Here is a 22,963-nt window from a genome sequence, read left to right as displayed (position 1 = left end):
TTGACCAAATATTTGAGAACATTGATTATTTGTCCTTGCAGGGAAAAACCGATTAACCTGATCCTCAAAAAGCAGGAGTGCTATTCAGCAGGTTTTGGAGAACCAGTAGCAGAAATTTTGAATAGTTCGGAGAATTGGCAAATACTACCTCTGTCTGGCCCCAGAGTGGGGTGGGAATGGGGATTTTGTAGTATCCTTCCCCTGGAGTGGGGTGGGAATGGAGATTTTGCAGTATCCTTCCCCTGCCATGCCCACCAAGCCACGCCCACCAAGCCACACCATGCCCACCATGCCCACCAAGCCACGCCCACAGAACCAGTAATAAAAAAATTTGAATTCCACAACTGCCAGAAAGCCTTCGTGCTGAATCTTTGCCAGGGTTAGGGTTACGGTTATATCCTTGTTTCATCTGAGAAATAGAAACTCCACCATTCAAGGCCTTCCAAGCTTTTTTCTTGCCTTTGAAGTTTAAGAAAGCTTAAATTTTGTTTTTAAAATTATTTTTGTGTTTGAATTCCCCATATCTGATTACACAAAGCATTTAAAACACCAGGCTGGACAAAGATTAATCTGCATGAAGATTATTTAGGCCTTCAACAGCACTTGAATGTACGGTTAAAAAAGTCTGACCATCTTTCTATGAATTAAATTCTACAGGTAGTCCTTGACTTACAACAGTACATTTAGTGACAGTTTGAAGTTGCAACAGCACTGAAAAAAGTGACTTATAGCCATTTTTCACAACCATTGCAGCATCCCTGGGGTCATGTGATCAAAATTTGAATGCTTGGTAATTGGCTCACATTTATGAGGGTCCCAGGGTCATGTGATTCCCTTTTGTGACCTTCTGACAAGCAACATTAATGGGGAAACGTGATTCCCTTAACAACAGTGATACTATCTTAATAACTGCAGTGATTCACTCAACAGTTGTTGCAAGAAAGCTCATAAAATGGGGCAAAATTCACTTAACAAATGTCTTACTTAGCAAAAGAAATGCTGGACTCAAATGTGGTCATAAGTCAAGGACTACCTGTAGTATTTTGAGCCTTGTGTTCTCATTCTTGATTTCCTACCTGACCATAGATATTAATTTTTCGTTTAAATGTACCAATAACAAAATCGACCTTCCCTTAATTACAATCTTAATGTTTTAAGAGTATATTGAGAATATATCATATCATAAATGATTTGTTATCTATCCATATCACAATTTTTTAAATAAAAGAGTGACTGTACATACGTATTAGGGTTCACTTTATAACACTTACGTATTGTTGATGTTTTACAGTCATTGATACATGTTACATAGTTGAATGACTAATTAGCATCTTTTACCCCAATTAGCAAACTATTTTATGGAGTGAAGTGAGAATATTAAATCTGTAATTAATGTATATAAACAGAATGGGATACTTCTGTAGTTGTTGCTCTGTGCAAAATGTAAGAAAAATATTTACTTGGCCAAGTTTTATCTGATAGTTTAATCAAAATTTAAATTAAGATGCCAACAGTAGGTGCCCGTGTGAACAAATTGCAGAAAACCACAGCATGAAGGTTGCTGTCTTAGCTCTGTGCCAAATCTCTTAATTTGAATTGTACATTTGACGTTGTTGGGACGTAGCCAGAGTTGGAGGAGATGAAGGGAGTGGGCCTTTTTGTGGTGCTTTGTGCATTTTAATAAGCATGAGTGCATAAAAGGGGCACAGGCGGCCAAGACAATATCCTGCCAGGCTCTTGAAGGACAACAAGACAGGATAATATATTTCCAGTTTCTGTTTGCTCTTTGCTGGCGTTCACAGTAGCAGATTGCCGGCATCAGTGCTGAGAATATGGATGTCTGATTTAGTTTAGTAGAGGCAGGGTGTAATTTTGATAAATGCAAGACTTTTCCCCCTAAGATTTCTAAACTCTTCCCCCCCCCTCCAATCATCTCTAAGCTTTTTGTGCTTGGTTGTTTCTGTGTCCTCCACCTTTTTTCCACACTGCAATTTTTTGTAATTGTGCTTGCAGCATCCTTATTAGAAAGATGATCCATCCAACCATCTTATGTTCAGCTTCCTATTAGCTGCTCCTCAGTGCCCGAATGAGAAAAAGTTACAAAAGAATATAACTTTTTACATTTGTTGAGAATAGTATAGGGCTGGGATGGAGAACCTATGGCACACGTGCCAGAGGTGGCACACAGAGCCCTCTCTGCTGGCACGCATGCCGTCGCCCCAGGCCGGATCTCCGTGGCGCTTCTTTCGTGAGCTTCTGTTTCCCTGCAGACAACGAAACAGAAGCTCACGAAAGAAAAAGATCTTACCTCTTGCAACGCTGCCAGTGTTGGGATGCCCTGCCTCCCGCTGGCCAGTGATCTTTGGGTCTCTGCTGCGCATGCACGCAAGTTCACGCATGTGCACGTTTGTAGATGCACACACATGTCTGTGCATGTGCACATTTGGACATGTCTGCATGCCTGTGCATGCACGCATTTGTGCGTGCACACACACACCTTTCAGTTTGGGTATGCGCGTGCGCAGTTTGGGTACTCGGTATCTAAAAGGTTCGCCATCATTAGTATAGGGTCTCCTGCGTGAGCAAGGGCTTGGACTAGAAGACCTCCAAGGTCACTTCCAACTTTGTTATTCTGCATTCTGTAATATAAATAATTGCCTATTTCTCTGTCTGCTTAGCCTTTTCTAAATCAGAGCAATTAGAAATTGCTTGTTGGGATTTCTTTGATACCTGCCAGCCATCAATAAAGCATAAAGCTCATCTATCAAAGGGCTTCTGGAAATACTGTGTGGGTGTATTACATTTAACAACCTGAATTTTTTTTTAAAAAAATGCAATAAAATAAATGCTTGCGTTTTAAGCAGATGATGAGATTGTCTCTTTGTAGTTGAACAGCTGGAAATAACGAATGTTTTGTTGGAATAGAAGAAGTATTTTTGCAACGATGTTGGAAAGTGAATGGAATATCCACCAAGCATTATTTAGTAAATGTGATCTAAAACCAAAATAGCAGTTTTGGAAACTGCTTGGGCTATTGTTAGTAATAGGGCTGCACGCACTTAAGTGCTTGGAGAGAACTGTTTTATATTTGGTGTGAGGATGACACTTCTCTGGTGTTCATTAAAACAGCCTGGTCTTTTCCAGCTTTCTATGTGAAGCTGGCAAAAAGAAGTCATTCTTACATATGACCCAGAACTGCTAATTAAAGCTAATTTAGCTCTTAAAGCCATGCACCTTTCTTCATATTTGCAGAGTAATGAGGGGAAAAAATGGAGTTGGGGTTGCTTTAATTAAGAGTAGAAAGGAGCTGCTGTTGTGACAAATCCAAATTTTTGAAACATTGGTGTAACTGATCCTCATTTTGAAAACATACCTTCATTTAATATTTGGTGGAAGGGAGTCTACAGTGTGCTTTATATCCTGTTCCAACGGAATAATGCTAAAATACTTTAATTTTGAGTGCTTGAAAGCATCGTATAAACGCAAAAGGCCTATTGATTCATATAGAATATCAAGCAATATTACCTAGGTTTGGGAATTTCTGCCTTTCTTGAATTCTAAAAGTTGTTCATATTAGTAACATATCAGAAGATAATAGGAGCTTTTGCCAGTGTGGACTTTCCCAGACATGTTGGAATATAAATCTCATTTTCATACCCAGATTAACTATTTGGCCAGTCTCATGAAGACCTACAGTTTCCGTAGCTTTTCCAGATAATTGGTCTGGAAAAGAAGAGCAGCATACACCTAGTTGGTTGACCATTAACATGACATAAGACATGAGTCCCACACAGACTGTCTAAATTGGCCATCTGTTTCCTATTGTATGCTTTACAGTGTCTACTATAACAATAAAAAAGGCAGGCAAAAATCTAACAGTTGTTCTCTAGCATCTGGTAGCCAGTGATACCTTTGAATTGGTTTCATAGAGTCATCATATAGTAGTACTGGCAGATGCCAATCTCCAAAAGTCAAATCTTTTTTTTAAAGTGGAGAGTTTAATAGATAGATACGGACTTCCACCTTTCAAGATTTTAAAGTTGCTCCCATATCATAAATAGCCATTAGCATTCTAGTTTGTGTCATTATTTATTTATAATGTACTTGGATGGTGCTATCATTTACTTGTCGGTTTACTGTGTTCCTGACAGAAATATCTTACAGTCTAAAATTAGGTTAAGGCAGCAAAAAAAGGAGCAGAAGCAATTTAGATCAGAAACTATATCTGAAATGGAAATCCAATTTTCAGCAGAATATTCATTCTTTTCTATTACTTATTTTAGCCTGCAACTTTTCACAATAAGAGTCCCTTTGATTTTCACTTCTTAAAGATTGCAGTGTTCATCCAGTTGGATATGGATATGGATGTATGTGTGTGTGTATAATATCTGTGTGTGTATCGGGATGGGTTCTACTTACCTTTACTCCCAGTTCGCAACGGGGCATGTGCATAAGCTTCCTGATGATGCCGGGGGCGATGGGCGGAGCCTCCTGCCGGTTTTAATACTGGTTCTATAGAACCAGTCTGAACTGGGGACAACCCACCACTAATGTGTATATATTTGTATATGTTTGTGTGTTTATGTGTATGTGCATTAACATGTGCATGTGGTTCACCATAAAGCAATTAGTTTAGCTTTTAACATTAAATATTAAGCTTCAAAAGGAAGTACTTATGTGTGTGGCTAGAATGATAAAAACGATCTCATGTGAACATTTTTGCAATAATTCCTAGAACCTGTAGCAGTGCTATATCTATAGTGAGATAATGGCCAGAGACATTGTGCGTACACTGATGCCTTTCCTTGTTTTCTGTTTTGGATATGAGGTATTTTTAAATCTAGCTTAATATATACTTCTTTCAATGGCATTGGGCACCAATAACTGGACACCTCCCTCATTGCTTGGAGATCACCTCATTTCTAAGAATTTCTACATTCATCTAAGCATAGAAACAAATAGGAGGCCAGCATGCCTCCAATCATCATTCTCCAACTTCATCTTTCTACATAAGAATTCCTTTGTGTGCCTCATGAGCATTCCTTGGGCAAGTCAAGGGATATACTATGCAGTCTAAATGGCCTGCTTGCTAAATGTGCCCATTGTATATAACGCTAAGGCAAGTGAGAGGCTGGTAGCTGGTCCTGGGAAGGAAGTATCAACAGATTGTCTTCTGGCATGCTTCCAGGTTCTTGCTGTACCCACCTGTCTTTACTGGGCTGAAATCCTTGTAAGCTGCCAGTCACTTGTGTGAGATGGTGATGATACAAATAAATAAATTTAATGAATAGGAAAACACCTACCCCCCGGATAAATTTTTAAATTAGACTGCATTAAAGAAAGCCAGGGAGCCTGTTTGGGTTAGTGGTGAAGGCACAAGTCTAGAAAGTGGGAAACGGTGAGTTCTAGTCCTACTTTAGGCATGAAGTCAGCTGGGTGACTTTGCGCCAGTCACTCTCTCAGCCCTACAAAGAAGGCAAGGGCAAATTACTTCGGAAATCTTGCCAGGAAAACTGCAGGAACTTGTCCAGGAGTCAAAACTGGCAATGCCCCACCTCACCAAAAAGACCAAGCTTGGTATGCAACCTTAGGAAGGCAGGTAATAGCTACAGTAGGGTTATGTGGGAGAAACAGAATGCAAGACTTGTGTTTAGCCAATAAAACCTCATGGGTGAGTCATTTTGGCTTAAAACTCCTGATAAAAATCGTTTTGATAATAAAGTACAGTATACTGTAAGTATTTTATAACAAATTTTATGTTTTAGGGAAAGGTTAGGAAGAAATTAATTCAATTACAACCTCTATATTTTCTATGGTTCCTTTTAAATGGAACCTTGCTGACTTACCATTTAGAGTTGAATGCAGCTTTTTCTGCAAATATAAGGGAAGGGAATTGATGACCTTTGCTCTGCAAACATGTTCCGTCACATCAATTAGTTTGACAAGAACTATTTGGCCGCATCATTTTAAAGTACTTCCAAGTGCCCTAGATATCAAACTACAGCGTTCAGCGCATGGCTTGTATTACAAAGCTCTAGGAAGTAATTCCTCTGGGGATAAATTGTTGCAAAATATTGTTAGTGGCAATCCTGCAAGTTTTGCAGTAGCTATTTACTTTCTGTTCTTTTTGGCAGAAAGCAAAATTTATTTCCAACCAACGAAAAGATACTAGAGATGAAAATATCAATATGTTTTGACTATGAACAGACTCTGGCAGCATCAGAAAATAATCCAGAACTGAAAAGAAAACATCTGGTTTTTTTTTTTTCTGTTAAGACCAGAACAACTAAGAAACTTTATGTTCTGTTTTGATATTACACTTAATTCCTTTATAATTCCTTGTTCTTGCAAAAGTAGAGCTTAAGCTTTCCATATGAGCTTTCCATGTAAGATGTTGTTAACCATCTGTAAAAGGGTCTCCCTTTTTCACCAAAAGATGCTTTTCCTTGGAATATTGGAAAAGGCAGCCCTAATATCAACCCCAGCCTAGGATGCCAAAGAGATTTCTCCAATGACCCATATGAAACTAGATTTGGATTTGAACCAGTAAGGCTTTGGTTAAAAACAGCTCGGCCTAAACATTCCCTGGGCGGCCTTGAGCAATTTATGTTCTCCCATCTTAAATGGAATATCTCTGTCTACACGCCAATCCTGAAAGAAAAGGTGTTGTATATACATTTGGTAGATAAAATAACTGCAAAAGCCTTTTCCTCAGGGCTGAAAACATGATGAGTTGGCCCATTGTCTTTTTCCAAAGGTTTATGTTGGGTAAGTTCTTTTACACCACTGTTCTAAGGCCCATAATTTTGGAGTATATCCACACTAAATTCAGTGGGAGTTCTGGGTAGATTTAGATAGAATTGTATTATTTGAAACAGAAGACCATTGCACTGTAGACTTTCTTTCTACATCCTACAACCACATTCTGATTATTCAAGTAATTTCTTGGTTTGGAAACCTAAAAGCTACCATCAACTTTTTAAAGCACTGGAGATAATACATATATTTTAAAAATGCTCTACCTGGATCTTTCTGGGGACATGTTATGCTCTTGTTTCTGAGGGAAAGGTTTAATAAAATAATTAACCATTTGCAACCTGAAGCAATAGTGGAGAAACAGGTCTGTCTCTCATGAAATGTAGATACCAACCATGTATTTTTTTTTCTTTAGTTGCCTTCAGTTTGTTTTCATGCTCAGTTTTGTGCTTAGTCATCTCTGTTTCTAATCCAGTTAATGTCTTCTGCTGCCACCACTATTTTTCTTTCCTTTTTTGTTTTTGTATGTATCTTTGAGTCAGTCTTGTCTCCTAGTAACCAACTGGATAGCTCTATGCAGTTTTCTTAGCAATGTTTTGAGAAGTGCTTTTTCTTTATTTCTGTTCTACGACTGAGAGAGAGAAAGAGAAAGAGATGGGTCCAAAGCAGGGGTGGGCAACTGTGGCCCTTTTACAACCTGTGGACTTCAATTCCCAGAATCCCTGAGCCAGCTTGGCTGTCTCAGGAATTCTGGGAGTTGAAATCCACAGGTTGTAAAAGGGCCACAGTTGTCCACCCCTGGTCCAAAGTCAACCAGTTGGTTTGACTTTGGGCCTAATATGCGACAATTTCCTGGTTTTTAGTCAGGTGCCATTGCATCGGCAACACAAATGATTGTTTTTCTTTTGTGTAACTTGTATTTAGGCCATGGAGAATGCCATTGTGGGGAATGTAAGTGCCACAACGGCTATATTGGGGACAACTGCAACTGCTCGATGGACACAGGCCGGTGTCTTTCCAACGATGGCCAAATGTGCAGTGGGCGAGGCAACTGCATCTGTGGGAAATGCCAGTGCACTGAACCTGGAGCTTTTGGGGAGACTTGTGAGAAGTGTCCCACCTGCCCAGGTGTCTGCAGTACTAAAAGGTATGTGCCAATATCGAGATTCAAAATCACTCAAAGAGCAATGTCATGACATGGTTTTCTTTTTGGTTTCTTGGCTGCATTACTGCCCTTCCAATCCTGAACACCAATAATCCTCAATTTACAACTATTCATTTAGTGACCATTCAAAGTTACAAAGACACTGAAAAAAGTGACTTACGACCATTTTCACACTTACGACCATTGCGGCATCCCCATGGTCATGTGATTAAAATTCAGACGCTTGGCACCTGGCTCATATTTATGACAATTACAGTGTCCCGGGGTCATGTGATCCCCTGACAAGCAAAGTCAACGGGGAAGCCAGATTCACTTAACAACCGTGTTACTAACTCAACAACTGCAGCGATTCACTTAACAACTGTGGCAGGATGGGTCGTAAAATGAGCCAAAACTCACTTAACAAATATTTTACTTTGGCAACGGAAATGTTGGGCTCAACTGTGGTCGTACTTTGAAGACTACCTGTACTTCTGCAAGTACACAAAAAAAATGTGATTATTAAAGCTTGGCAGAGGTTAGTGTAAAGGAGATCATTTCTAAAGTGCTTCGTAGCATGAAAGTTAGGGTTTGGCTTTTCAATTAAAAAAACTCTTAACAATAGAACATGGAATAGAACTTTCCCCGGGGCTCATATGTTAGTCATCTGCTTATCTTCTCTCATTCTGCTCCAGTAGTTCAAGATACACGTAATGGAATCTGATTGATTAACCTTGCTTCAGATCTGTGACCCTTTATCCAAGTTGGAAGCAGCACAGTGTTCATACATTGAAGCTTGTCAGAAATCCCAGTTTGTTTAGCCCTGGACAGCTGAGAAAACCAAGTGATGTATGAAGATATGATAAGTCACTAGTATACTATGTTCTTTTTTGCTTAATGCAACCCCCACCCTGCATTTCTATCCTTAGTTCCAATTTTATTCAGCCTCAAATTATTTAAAAAAAAAAAAACTCGTTTGGGACTACTCCAAGGAATTGTTCCCTAAAGCCAGTCCTCTCTTGAATGATTTCTCTTTGAAGTGCCTTTATCCTTTTTATGAATATTCTTATAGGGAGGTTAACCAAGCTGAAATCACTTCCTGGAAAGATTTAGCAGTCAAACGATACATAATTTATGTAGATTAAATAGGAATAAAAACATCAAAACAACTTTGTTTGAGATAATATTGTGGTACACATTATATGTTAAGAACGTCCTTCACCCTCACAATAGTAGCTGGCCTATTTTGTTCAATGTAAGATCTTCAAAAGAACACAAATGTTACAATCTGGTGGGCCTTCAGTGGAACCATAGTCTTGTCACAAAGCTGAATCCAAATTTGAATAGATTCTAGAGCAACACTGGGGAACTCTGACCCCTTTATGACTTGTGGATTTCAACTCCCAAAATTCCTGATTTTGTAGCTCAGGAATTCTGGGAGTTGAAGTCCACAAGTCATAAAAGGACCATAGTTCTCCACCCCTGTTCTAGAGCAGGGGTGGGCAACTGTGGCCCTTTTACAACCTGTGGACTTCAACTCCCAGAATTCCTGAGAGAGCCAAGCTGGCTCAGGAATTCTGGGAGTTGAAGTCCACAGGTCATAAAGGGGCTATATTTGCCCACCCCTGTTCTAGAGCAATAGTTTGTGTTATGTCAGGGACATTGCCGCTTTAAGAAGAGAGTCAGAGCTACAGTTAGAATATCAAGATTCATTTCTCCTTTTATAGCCATCATATGTTAGATTAGGGCTCCCTAAATTTGGCAATTTCAATGTAGACTTCAACCCTCAGAATCCCCCAGCCTGCATGGATGGCTGAAGAATTCTGGGAGTTGAAGTCCACAAGTCTTAAAATTGCCAAGTTGGAGACCCCTGTGTTAGGTGTTGAACTCAAGGGAATATTCACCTGAATTTGTAATATTGATACAATTGTAATAAAAACCTATTTTGGGTTGGAATATTTGACGCTCATTCTTCTTTTTGCATGTTGTAACAGCCACAGGGATAAATTAATCTACGAATGCACTAATATGTAGTCTATACCTAAAGAGATTTTATTTTTCAAAGGCGCCTCGTTCTCATGTTTTAAACGTGATTTGAAGATAGCTTTATCAATGATTCTTCCTTCCCAGGGACTGCATTGAGTGTATCCTGTTCAACTCAGGAAGGTTGGCTGATAACCAAACCTGCCAAAAACACTGCCGGGATGAAATTGTAACACGAGTAGATTTTCTCAGTAAGTACCACCAAAGTGAAAACAACGGAAACGTTGCACATATAAAATGTGTGAATCATAGGTGCATTTCTGACAGGGAGAACACTCAAGCAAAGCTGCCATAATTTGTTTTTGATGCCGTAAATTCTTGGCTCATTTAAGTGGGATTTTTTTGAGCCTTTTGTGCTGTTCAGGAACTGGAGGAAACTTTCTGAAGTATTTAGAGTGCTTTGTGTGACAATAACAGAAGTAAACACTGCATTTATTATTTATTTATTAAATCTATTTATATAGCCACCTCTTTAATACAAAACAAACAAGGAATAAGGCACACAAATCATTAAAAAGCCCTTAAACCAGGAAATGTGCCCCATTGCACACCTGGAGCATAAGATCTAGCACAAAACCAGGTCTTCAGGGCCCTGCAGAAGGCGAGCAAGGCTGAGGGCAGCCGAATCTCTGGAGGGATTATGTTCCAGAAGATGGGTACCATGCAGTGGTGGGATTCAAAAAATTTTACTACCGGTTCTGTGGGCGTGGTATGGACGTGGCATGACTTGGTGGGTGTGGCTTGGGCATGGCAGGGGAAGGATACTGCAAAATCCCCATTCCCTCCCCACTCCTGGGGGAAGGATACTGCAAAATCTCCATTCCGCCCCACACCACTAATCTGCTTTCCAGCTCCCTTCTCCTGTGCAGGGCAACAAAAGAAGACCCAGCCAATCAGCTGAGACCCGGGAAGCAGCGAATAGATTGGGGGCAGGTTCAGCCAGAGGTGGTATTTGCCGGTTCTCCGAACTACTCAAAATTTCCACTACCGGTTCAGCAGAACCAGTCAGAACTGGCTGAATACCACCTCTGGTAGCATGGCAGAAGAGACATTTATGGGGCTTGGCCAACTAACACTCCTTGACCGACAGTACCCTCTTGCCAAATCACATAGGACAGGTGGGAGAGCTGGGAAGAGGCTGTCATCTCTTATGTTTCCATCTAATTGAATCTTGGACTGCAGAATGTTGAGAGACCTTTGTTTGCTATAGACTGTCAAAGCAGAGAGTTCTGAATTGAATAGCCCTTATGTTCATTTATGTTCCACTGCCTCAATCCAGCACCTTTCTGGATTGTTTAGATGATACTTGTGCACAGATGATAGCCAAACAGAGGTGAGGCTAGATGACCTTTTCAGTCCATTCCAGGGGTGAAATGTAAAATTTGTTACTGGTTCTGTGGGCGTGGCTTGGTGGAGGGGTAATGTGACTGGGTGGGCATGGCCAACTTTTTTTTTTTTAAACTTTTCAAAACATTTTTTCTAATGCTTTGAAAAGCCTCTGCTGATCAGGCAACTCAGCTGGGATCGTCAGAGACTTTTCAAAGCATTTTTTTTACCACTTCTTCAGCCAAGAGGTTGCAGAAAAAAATGCTTTGAAAAGCCTCTGACAATCCCAGCTGAGCCACACGATCATCAGAGGCTTTTTTTTTTACTTTTAAAAGCATTTTTCTACAACCTCTTCCGATGAAAAAATGCTTTTAAAAGTAAAAAAAAAAGCCTCTGATGATTATGCGGTTCAGCTGGGCATGGTGGGGAGGGGGGGGCGCAGGGATTTTTGCTACCGGTTCTCCAAACCACCCGCCGCCATCGCTACCGGATCAGGCGATCCAGTCTGAACCGGGAGCATTTCACCCCTGGTCCATTCCAATACTGAGTATTCAGTATTACTGAATATTTTAATGTTTGGGAGTATTCGAATTTCAACTCAGTTGTCTTTAAAAAGAATGGCCTCATCTTTTTTCTTACCTATTGTTAATGCAGACATGGAGACCATTTTGGCGTTGATCTTCATTCATGTATGACTTCTGTCTCTTTGGCTCACTCTTCACTCTTCTAATAACACAAGCAACAGTATTTTCTAATATAAATGTTTTGCAATACTCTTTTCTTTCTTTAATCTATGATAGATATGTTTCTATCTCTTTTGAGGGCAAGGGTGAGTTTGACATTCCTTTGGCTATTTGCACAGGGTTTTAATATCAATTCTGCTTTCAATCTTTTGAAGAAAATATCATTCTTCATCTAGAAATGCAGTAGAGATTTTGTGGCAGCCTATTTTAATAATGATTTTACCTGGAACATCTAGCTGAAATCTTCCTTTTTCTGTAAATATAAAAGAGAACAAGTTTTAAACTTAATTTCAAATAGCTGAATGTAGATAACCCTAAACGATAGTCTTTAGATTAAGGCTGTTTTCTAAATTCACATGTTTAAGCTCTGCAAAGATAACCTAGCTAAATATTGTGCTGGCTTGCACAGAAAGGCCTTCCAGTACAAGGAGAAAATTGCAAATCGTTCAAAGGCCAAATCTACAGAATTATTTCCTTATCTGCCCTACTGGCAGAATAATAAATATAACATTTTTTTCACCTCTGGTTTGGTCCTTAGAGGTGGAAGCACCAGCTTTTGGGGGACAGTTGTAGTTGGATGAGCTATAGGAGGAAGTATGAGAAGAAGAAAAATAGGATAATGAATTGCAGTTTAATTTGGAATGCTACTTGTGATAGCATTCCACAAGAGAGGCACAGTTAACATTATACAGAAAGATACACTGTGCTTGGGGTGTTTGGACAAAACTCTGCCCAGTTATTATTGGTTCATTTGAACTGTGGTGGTACAGTGGTTAAAATTCAGTATTGTAGGCTGACTCTGCTCATTGCCAGCAGTTCGATCCTGACGGGCTCAAAGTTTGACTAGGCCTTCCATCCCTCTGAAAGCAGTAAAATGAGGACCCAGATTGTTGGGGGCAATCCATAAACCGCTTAGAGAAGGCTGTAAAGTAGGGGTGGGTCCTACTTACCTTTATTACCAGTTCGCATCGCACCCACGCGCACTTGCTCACTTCGCCCGTGTGCACGCACGCTCTTCTGCACATGCACAGAAGCTTCTGCACATGCGCAGATCACCTATGATGATATCCGGGTCAGTGGGCAGAGCCTCCTGCCAGTTTTACTACCGGTTCTTTTGAACTGGTCTGAACCAGAGGCAATCCACCACTACTGTAAAGCACTAGGAAGTGGTATATAAGTCTACATGCTATGGCGATTGTATTTTAAATGCACATTTCTAGAATAATGTACCCAAAACTTTTGAAAACTTGTTGATTTTATAGGCAACAGGAGTTCTGCATAAACCAAAGGAAATGCAACAGTCCCCAGAGAATATATGAATAAACAGAATCTAGGCTAGGAAAGTGCCTTTGCCCTGTGATAAAATTGTTGCTGGATTTATCAAATATTTACCATCTAATTTTTCATGTTTTGTACAGCTAATCTTGTTTCTGGGTATTATAAAGGAGAAGAATGATCTTAAATTACCTGCAAGAATTTATAAAATTTGAACCACCCATGCCACATTCTTTTGTTGTGTAACCCACTCTATAAATATTATGCATTAAAAAAAACCACAGAGAGAATGAAGTGGGACCTGTTTACCAATCATCTTCTGCAGATAATCAGTGGTTATAAGTAGATAGTTGAATACTATGTGTACATTGTCCTCATACTGATCTTAAAAGATCCTTGTAAGATTGAAGAGCCACTGCTGCTTAAATTTATAATACGTCTGTGTAGAAAAATGTCTTCTTTTATATAACAAATAATAATAATTTAATAATGAATAGAGTAGCTTCTTATATCTATTGGCAAAATGTTCACATAATAATGAACCCGTTTTTGTGGGTGAGAGTTGCAGTGGTTTCAAAGGGCTTAATTTATTAGGTACTATATTGGGAACCACATGGTGCATACTTCCTCTCCTGACAGTGAGGGGGTCTTTGATGCTCTTGGTTGTTTTCTTTCAGATGTTTCATTACCCAATTAATGATGTTACCTAGTTCGGTAATGAAACATCTGCAGGTAAACAACCAAGCTCAGAGAACACCAAGCACTCCACAGTTGAATCCTGAGCTACAAATGTTCTCTTCCATAAATACCATTGTTTTGTGCCCTGCCTTCCTAAAATACAACTTTTCCCTCTATATATTCCCAATGGCATTTCCCATTGCAGTTTGAGTTTGTATGAACTAAGACTGAATGGGAATCCACTATTGTTCATAAAGTTCCATGTTTTTTGCAAGAACTCTTAGAACCCTGCAGGATTCCTTTAGGAAATCTATGAGAACTTGGCCAAAGATCTACTGAGCTTCAAAAGCAGTGAGTTCGGTGCCAAGTGCCATGGGAGCAGTCAATTTATAATTTCATGGAGATGTTTGAATCTCTATGCGTTCAGTCTGCTTGCCGGCTTCTATTTGTCAAGTAGCAAAGGCTCATCGAGTGTATAGATCAGGGGTCTCCAACCTTGGCAACTTTAAGACTTGTGGACTTCAATTCCCAGAATTCCTCAGCCAGCTTTGCTGAGGAATTCTGGGAGTTGAAGTCCACAACTCTTAAAGTTGCCAAGGTTGGAAACCCCTGGTATAGATGAGCAGAGAAAAATCTGAGTCCTCAACATGGGGTCACTATAGGAACAGGCACAATATACTGAAGAATATTTAAATGACCTCTTTCTTCTATAAAGATTGCCCAGATATGCAGCAACCTGGGTAACAAGTGGTATTCTGTGGATGTGTGGTAAAATAATGGCGTTTTCAATTATTTTTCATCCCATTCAAGCCATATAGGCTAAGCCCCGCTTTACCTATAGAACTGATGCCTCCTCAGGTCTGCTTCATGCTTTGAGCACAGTTACTGGATTTATTCACAATCTCATTATAGGTACTTTTAATATCCTCAATTCTGCTTTTTTGTTTAGATCAGAGGTATCAAACTCGTGGCCCACGGGCCGGATGCATCATGCGCTGGTCACGCCCACCCCCATTTTAGCAAAGGGGCCCCCGAAAGTCGTGATATGTTACTTGACAACAACGTGATGACGCGAGTTTGACACCCCTGGCTTAGAGGGTCAACAAATAAACTGCAACTGTAATTGAAGCAAGTTCCCTGCCTTTATATAATTTGTTGGGGGGTCAGAGCAACTTTTTGTGTTGGCTTTTTATAATTTTTTAAAAATTAATTTTAGTTTTCTTTCTTGGAACCTGCCTAGTATGTAGCTTATTTTTAAGATAATAATATACGTAGTAATAGCAGTGCTTAATGTTTTCTTGTCAGAACTAGAAAAGGCTGCCAGGTGTCTTTATTTCCCAAAGGGCTAAATAGTTTTTAAAAGGATTGAAGTCTGTGCAAGTTAAAAAAAAGAAAGAAAAAAAGACCTACCTGAAAACATATCACTTGCCTGTCTCAACCTACCTCATATCTCTGAAAAGCTTTAATTAACAGATTAGTTTAATGCTGTCTGTTGATCCCTCTGTAGTATTTTCACATCATATATTTCTGTAATACATATCATCCAAAATTGTAATTCGCCTCACTTACCACCCTACGTCCAGAAATAGGCTGTAAAATTAAACCTTTTTCTAGACAATTACTTCCTTTATGCAGATTTGTAGAAGGAAATGAAACTTCCTCCGCTAAAGAAATTACTCCAAAAGGCCAGATTTTCCTTGGCCTTCTTTCAGGACCTCATAATAATTACTGTTTTAGTAGAGTATAACCACGTCAACATTTCCTCTGCATTCCCTGAGTGATGTCTATCCATAGATTTATAAACAATTAGTCATGAAGTAAAGCAATTGGGTTGGACATTTCATCCAACACACTCTCTATGTTAATAGTTTGTATAATTTTAGATATGCAAACACTTCCATAATATGCTCCATATGTACTAATAAGAAGCCTCTCATATTGAAGGAATCCAGTCTCGTGAGAATCCCAGCATATCCTTCAATTGCAGAGGCCAAAATAACAGGTATTTTAAACACATTGCGATGTGCTGAATACATGCCAACAACACAAACATGGAACATGAGTTTTGCATTTGAATATATTGCAATGTATTGCATTAATGCCCTTAATTCCACTTGAGTTTTTTTTAAATCTTATTTCAGAAACCGATGACCCTAATTCAATCTTATGCGCTTATCCTGTGAAGGATTGTGTGATGAAATTCACATACTCAGAACTCACCAATGGAAAGACAAATATCAGTATTCTCAAGGAACCAGGTATTTATTTATCTGCTTGCTTTTTCTTATTGATGTAAACTCTTCAGACCATCAAGGCAATGAGAATTTAAAAAAAAAAATCTTAGAACAGTGCAGGACACAGATTTGGACACAGTTTTTATTAATAGAAAAATATATGTGGATCAATTCTACTCCATTTTTTACAGAGAGTGGGTGATATAAATATTAAAGAGAAAGTTGGCTATTGGTAACACAAGAGGCATTTGAAAAACCCAGATCCACAAATCCATAAGATAAAATTCAAAAGGTTTATTGAGAAAGTGGATTATTAATTCCAGCATTTGAAAAGCTGGTGTCCATCACCAGGTCATATGTACCTAGGATGACAAGATAATTTATATCATACTTCTTAGCATGCTTGTGTTACTTTTAGGAAGATTTCAATCCGAAGTATTAAACTGATTTAGACCTAAAATGAAGGCATAGAACTTTATCATCAAATATAAATTAGCAGTGGAAATCTGCTAATTTAATTAGTCAAGTGCTTCTAGGACAAACATGGCTTTATTGTCGTTGCATACAATTAGTTCGAGCTTTTTGCAAACATATTTGTTAGCAAGCTCATTTCTTAGTACTGACTATGCTACAAAAAAGATCCACGAAGATTTGTGCTTTTTAAAGGTAGATAAATCATAAAAAAGTACAGATCCTAAGTAATCTCAGTCAATAGTACAGTGGCACAGAGCAGAATCAACCATTATCTGTTTTTACCTACCTAAAATGAATCATTAACATGACACTACAAGTGATATCTACATTTTAATTTATTGATGAATAAGAGTATCTTAGTATATTCTGTCTTTGTTTGGATTCCAGCCATTAGTTCTAGACAGAAAGGCAGGTTTATCCAAACTGCTGATAAAATATCAGTCTTTTTCCAGTCAGAGTTCCATATATGTATCTTCTTTTGTTGTCCTCTCCTTCCTTTATTGGAATTATGTTTCTTTTTCTTTTAAGGACTTCCCTCCCATGAGTATCTTTTCCCATTATATAGATTGGGACATTAAAATCTGTATTAGTTTAGCTCTTTACCCTTGTAAAGGGTAACCGGTAAAGTATAAAGGAATCCCTGCAGATTTTACTCCACTAGTCATTGCTGACTCTAGGGGATGGTGCTCATCTCCATTTTAAGGCCATTGAGCCAGGGTTGTCCAAAGATATTTCCATGGTCATGTGGCCAGCATGATGTCCTTCCCACCAAAGTGGTAACAATAGCAATAGCACTTAGACTTATACACCGCTTTACAGTCCTTTAAAGCAGGGGTGAAATCTAATTTTTTTTGCTACAGGTTCTGTGGGCGTGGCTTAATTAGTGGGCGGGGCTTGGTGGTAAGGTGACTGGGTGGGCGTGGCCAAGTCAATGTCACTTCTTTGCCCTTTTTTAACCTACAAAACACAACACAACACAACTGGTTCACCCACAATATAAAAGCAGCTGTGTTAGACTCAAAATGGCCCTGCAACAAGCAGGAACCTCACACAGCCACAAAAAGCCCAAAAAAACCAACTTTCACACTTTACACACACAAAATTCCACATACAGCTTTGTGAGATTTTGTGTGTTTGTGTAGTTAGAGTGAAACACTACAGAAACACACTAAATCTCAGAAAGCTGCACAAATATTATTTTATTTTATTTTATTTTTATTTTTATATAAACAGCTAAATTTAAAACTTCCTAAACTTTAAATGGCTAAGTCTAAAAAAAGAACAACTAAAAAAAACCCCAATTAACTATTTTTTTTAAAGCTCCCAAAGGGGAAAAAAAATTTACCCAATAGAACAGGGGTCTCCAACCTTGGCAACTTTAAGACTTGTGGACTTCAACTCCCAGAATTCTTCAGCCAGCTTTGCTGGGAGTTGAAGTCCACAAGTCTTAAAATTGCAGATAGAGCTGCTCACCGATTAGCTTGATTGGAGGCAGGGAGATCCAGTTGCTTGCTGATGCATGGATTGCGATTGTCATGTGATCAGCAGCTAAGATAAGCAAGCTGGAGGCTGGGGGGGGGAGAGAAAAAAAGAAACTTTTTTTCTTTTACATGGCTCTAGTGATCCAAGCTGAGTTGCCTGATTAGCAGGCAACTCAGCTGGGATGTCAGAGCTTGGCTGGTCAGAGTCATTTAAAAGGAAAAAAAGGCTCTGGTGATCGCAGGGCTCAGCTGGGCATGGGGGACGGGGGCAGGGATTTTTGCTACCGGTTCTCTGAACTGCCCGCCACCATCGCTACCTACTCACCCAAGCCGGTCCGAACCGGGAGCATTTCACCCCTGCTTTATAGCCTTCTCTAAGCAGTTTACAGAGTTAGCATATTGCCCCCAACAATTTGGGTTCTCATTTTACCCACCGCAGAAGGATGGAAGGCTGAGTCAACCTTGAGCCTGGTGGGATTTGAACTGCCAAATTGCAGGCAGCCGGCAGTCAGCAGAAGTAGCCTGCAGTACTGCATTCTAATCACTGTGCCACCAAGGCACCTATTTATCTACTCACACTTGCATGCTTTTGAACTGCTAGGTTGGCAGGAGCTGGGGTGAGGATTGGAGCTCACTCTATCTTGGTTGGAGTCTCAAACCTGGGGTGCCAATTTTCCATCCAACAAGCCCAGCATCTTAACCGCTGAGCTACTGCACCATCTTATTTTAACACATAGCATGGTCAAATTAGCTTTCTACTTTCAGATAAAGGATAGGTAAGATTTCTTTAAGTTAAAAACTATGTTATACAGTTGCACTGTTACTTTGAAAATGATTTTGAGGAGGATATTTTTTCACATTTTCCAGCTTATATAAAATTGGTCTCGCATGGATTTTCAACATGCCAGTAACAGGAAAATACTATATTTGTTGAGATGGACAACAAATTTGTTGAAATAAGCTCACTCCAGTTTGGAAGCACTATTTCCAGAAAAAACATTTGGGACAAGAACTAACCAACTGGAAAGAAATCCCCACCCATTCCATATACTAGCTAGGCTAAATATAATTATCACCAGATTGAAAAGAATCTAGATAATCCAATGTATAAAATAGCAATTTAAATGGAAAATATTGGAGTAAGTCAATTTGTAACTGAATATTCATTTTGGTTAAATCAGGTGTGATCAGATGTAAACTGGCTTTCCAGCCAGGAGTAAGAAACAATGATAAATTATTTTCTCATTTCCATATTTTGAACAGTGAAATGTAAGCAGTAAATGTTCCCTTGGGTCAAACTTGGTTCAAGGTGATTATATAGATGAGTGTGTCTTGTCTTCTAACTATAATATAGAAGTGACATATTGTGGCCTTTACTTCACCTCTAGTCTACAGTGGTGAGTGTTTCCGGTGGTTCCCATCCAAGAATTAACCTAATCTGATCCTGCTTAGTTTTTTCAAGATGAAAGTTGGCTAAATGCTGCCATCTGCTGTGAAAAATTATCTCACAAATGCTTAGCAAAAAAGAAAAAGTATAGCTTGAGAAATATACAGAATAGTTAATACAAATGTCATTAATAAACAGATAAATAAATAATATATAAACAGTGCGCCTGGCACCCGAGATTCCTGGCACTGAAAAAGATTTCCCTTTAATACCATTCTAAGGAGGAGTCCCTTTTGCATTGCTAGAACTTCTGGCAGAATCCAGTTTGGTTACATAGAGCAATTCTGGAAATAAATAACACTTACACTTAATCCAGTGCTAGCTGACTCTCTAAAGGAAAATGTGTACACTTAAATCTAGCTGATAATTCCCAGAAATTTATCTTACGCATATAACCTTCCCTGCAAAGAGATGTCTCTGACACAAAAGAGTGTGGCCTACATTCATCAGTCATGCACTGTGTGCCCATAAACCTCTCAGCATAAAAATTTCATTTTTAAGTTACATGTGCACAGCCAGCACCTCCACATGAATCATACAAATTCAATTTGCATCAACATAATCCATGATACTGAATTTAAGCAATAGACTTATATTGCTTAAATCTCAGGCCTACTTTTAATGCTAAAAATGGATAATAACATTTGAAAACAGTTACATTCAAATATTTTTCAATTAGATTCATGCATACTTCAGGAGCGATGTATTCTGTATTGTCTTCTGATGAGGCCTGTTTTGAAGACACTGCCCTTGTCAATAGTAGTGAATCATATTCCCCTCTTTCTTCTTCTTAGAGTGTAGTACTGCCCCTGATGTCATGACGATCTTACTCGCTGTAGTAGGCAGCATTGTGCTTCTGGGCATTGTCCTTTTGGCAATCTGGAAGCTGTTGGTTACAATTCACGACAGACGGGAATTTGCCAAATTCCAGAGTGAGCGTTCCCGGGCAAGATACGAAATGGTGAGTATTAAATTAGAAAAATAAAGAGGAGATTGAAAAAGTCACAGTGGTTCAGAAAGGTGAAGAAATACAAAAGGATGCTAAGAATATGGAGACGGTGAAAGAAAGTTTTGCTGTTCAGGAATGACCTCAAATCAAGAAGTCCTACTTCTGGAAAGGGAAAGAATGTATTTAGAAAACATTAGATTTTGTTATTCAGGCCCTTTTTAAGAATTGTATTTTAGAGGTCCCTCTTTAACATATACAGCAGCTCCTATCTTCGATTATAACAATGTATATCAATCTGTTGTCACGATCTTTTTACCTGGATATAAATGAATTCAAGCTAGGGTAATGAAAGATGGTAGAAATTAGGGCCGTGTGGATTATTTAAAGAGGTATTTAGCAAAGCAAGTGGAGCCAAAGAAAAATCTTTTGCTCAAAATTTTGAAGGATTACATTCTCTCATATGTTCAGCCCAGCACTTCAAAGTTCATCCATGATCAGGTATGATCTGGGCAGATGAGTGTACATATATGACATTTCCACCAGAATTGTTACTAAAATGAAAAACCTATGAAAGTGCATTGCATGACTAAATAGTTAGATAACATTACCATGTTTCCATTCCCTGCTTTGAATGAGAAACTTTATTATTCCATCTTTCATAACTTGTTTTTATGTGGAACTAAGTTGAGCATTATAAAGAAAACTCAATTTCTTTCTTACTGGATATTTAACCATAATGTCTTTCACTGTGCATTCACAATGCTCTTTTATTGATTGGTGATGTTGTTAATACTGTATGTATCACTGTAAGATAGAAAGCAAGATCCTTCCAAAATCTCTCAAACATTACAGTTCTTCAATTAACCCCTTATATAGCAATAAAATTAGAAATTTCTTCCAGTGCAAACTAGACAAAATCAAATAGAACAATGAGGGGGCCATACATGAACCATTTTATAATCTGGCTACTTTGTGCAAATTTAGTGGCATTAAAGGACAGGATTTTTAAGAATCATTAAACTATTGATCAATAAAACAGGGCTCTTAAATATTACAGGAGACCAGTGTGAAAGGCTAACAGAATAGCTTATCTTTAATCATATTTACTGGGGTGAGCGGGTGCAATGGCCTAGAGGTGAGGACACTCACCTCCCACTTGGAACTCCCACTTAGAGTTCAACCCTAGGCAGAGGCAGATGTTTATCTGCACTTTAGAGTGCAAAGAGAAAATATATGCTATGAACTCCACATAGGTGTCAGGAAGAGCATCCGGCCAATAAATGCTCAGTTCCATTCAGTTGCCTGGACTCCACCCTAAATAAAGGGGTTAAAGGGTCATAAAAAGAAAAAAAATCATGTTTACTGGTGTGAGTGTAGAGTTTAATTTTACCAAGAAAGCATTCTGTTTCATAATTTTCCTTTCCTTTCCTTTTAAGGCGACAAATCCTCTTTACCGCAAGCCCATTTCCTCACATAGTTTAGACTTCACATTCAACAAGCTCAACAGGTCCTATAATGGTACCATTGACTGATGAGATTACTCAGGTCTGGATGAAAAAAAAATGGAATGCTTGAGACCTGCTTGGCTTCCTTCTTCTGTACTTGCCAAAGGAAGAGGGAGCCCTTGGCAGCTGCACAAACCTTGAAAATCCCACAAATAGCAGGAGACAGCTTCTAGTTACATGCCAAGGACAAATGCCCAGCAGCCAACGTGCTCTTCAGATTTCTAATTCAAAGCCATTCTGATGAACTCGGAACCAGGCCTCGCTGATTTGAGACTCTTCTGATGTGGACTCTTGGGAAGCGCCTTCAGACTGAACAATATGCTGTTTAACAGTTTCACCCATATTCTGTGGGCGAAGATGTGCAGCCCCCAATTCAGAGGGATGCTGTGTTACTGACAATTTCTTGGGGGGGAGGGGATCTAGCAATGGAGATCTTGTCGGTAAAAACTTTTTAAAAAGATCCCTGTGTTATGCAATCTTTAGAGTAATTTTTATAAAAAAATAAATAAAACAATTGCATATACAAATATGCGGTGTCATTTAGAATTTTATTTCCCCCTGAACACATGTACTGTGGCATGTCAGATGTGCTATCTACAAATTCCACGGACAATTAGGACTTTAAATGATTGTAATCAACATTATCTGAATTTAAATTATTACTATGAAATAGCTCTCTAAGCAGCCAGAAGGGTAAAAAAAAAAAAAAAGAAGAAGCAGCACCACCCATCAAATAATAGATGAATGCAAAAATAAGCTGCTTGTTTGCCTAGAGTATTATTTTGAGCCAGAACACAATAATGTAGTTGCCCCAGTCTTGAAAATAAAGTTTAAAAAAATTTAAAAATTAAAAAAATGCTTACATGGAAGTAGCCTTTGATATGATTAGTGCTGTTCCAAATGAACAT

The 22,963-nt window shown here is 38.8% G+C and overlaps 1 protein-coding gene across 1 annotated transcript in view; it reads left to right on the top strand.

The window, feature by feature from the left end:
• The window catches only part of ITGB5 (integrin subunit beta 5), an 81,589-nt gene extending 59,007 nt beyond the window's left edge, over window positions 1–22,582 (top strand). Inside the window, exons 11-15 of the mRNA XM_060687917.2 lie at window positions 7,681–7,903; window positions 10,031–10,134; window positions 16,107–16,223; window positions 20,396–20,562; window positions 21,987–22,582. Coding sequence (XP_060543900.2) covers window positions 7,681–7,903; window positions 10,031–10,134; window positions 16,107–16,223; window positions 20,396–20,562; window positions 21,987–22,082 — 707 coding nt within the window. The 3' untranslated portion in view covers window positions 22,083–22,582. The remainder of the gene's footprint in view (window positions 1–7,680; window positions 7,904–10,030; window positions 10,135–16,106; window positions 16,224–20,395; window positions 20,563–21,986) is intronic.
• The last annotated feature ends 381 nt before the right edge of the window (window positions 22,583–22,963 follow it).

The sequence above is a fragment of the Pantherophis guttatus genome, chromosome 1 (assembly GCF_059756535.1).
Source record: "Pantherophis guttatus breed Tessera chromosome 1, ASM5975653v1, whole genome shotgun sequence".
NCBI classification, from domain to species: Eukaryota; Metazoa; Chordata; class Lepidosauria; order Squamata; family Colubridae; genus Pantherophis; species Pantherophis guttatus.
Note: the sequence above shows the minus strand (reverse complement) of the source record. Positions and strands in the feature narration are given on the sequence as shown.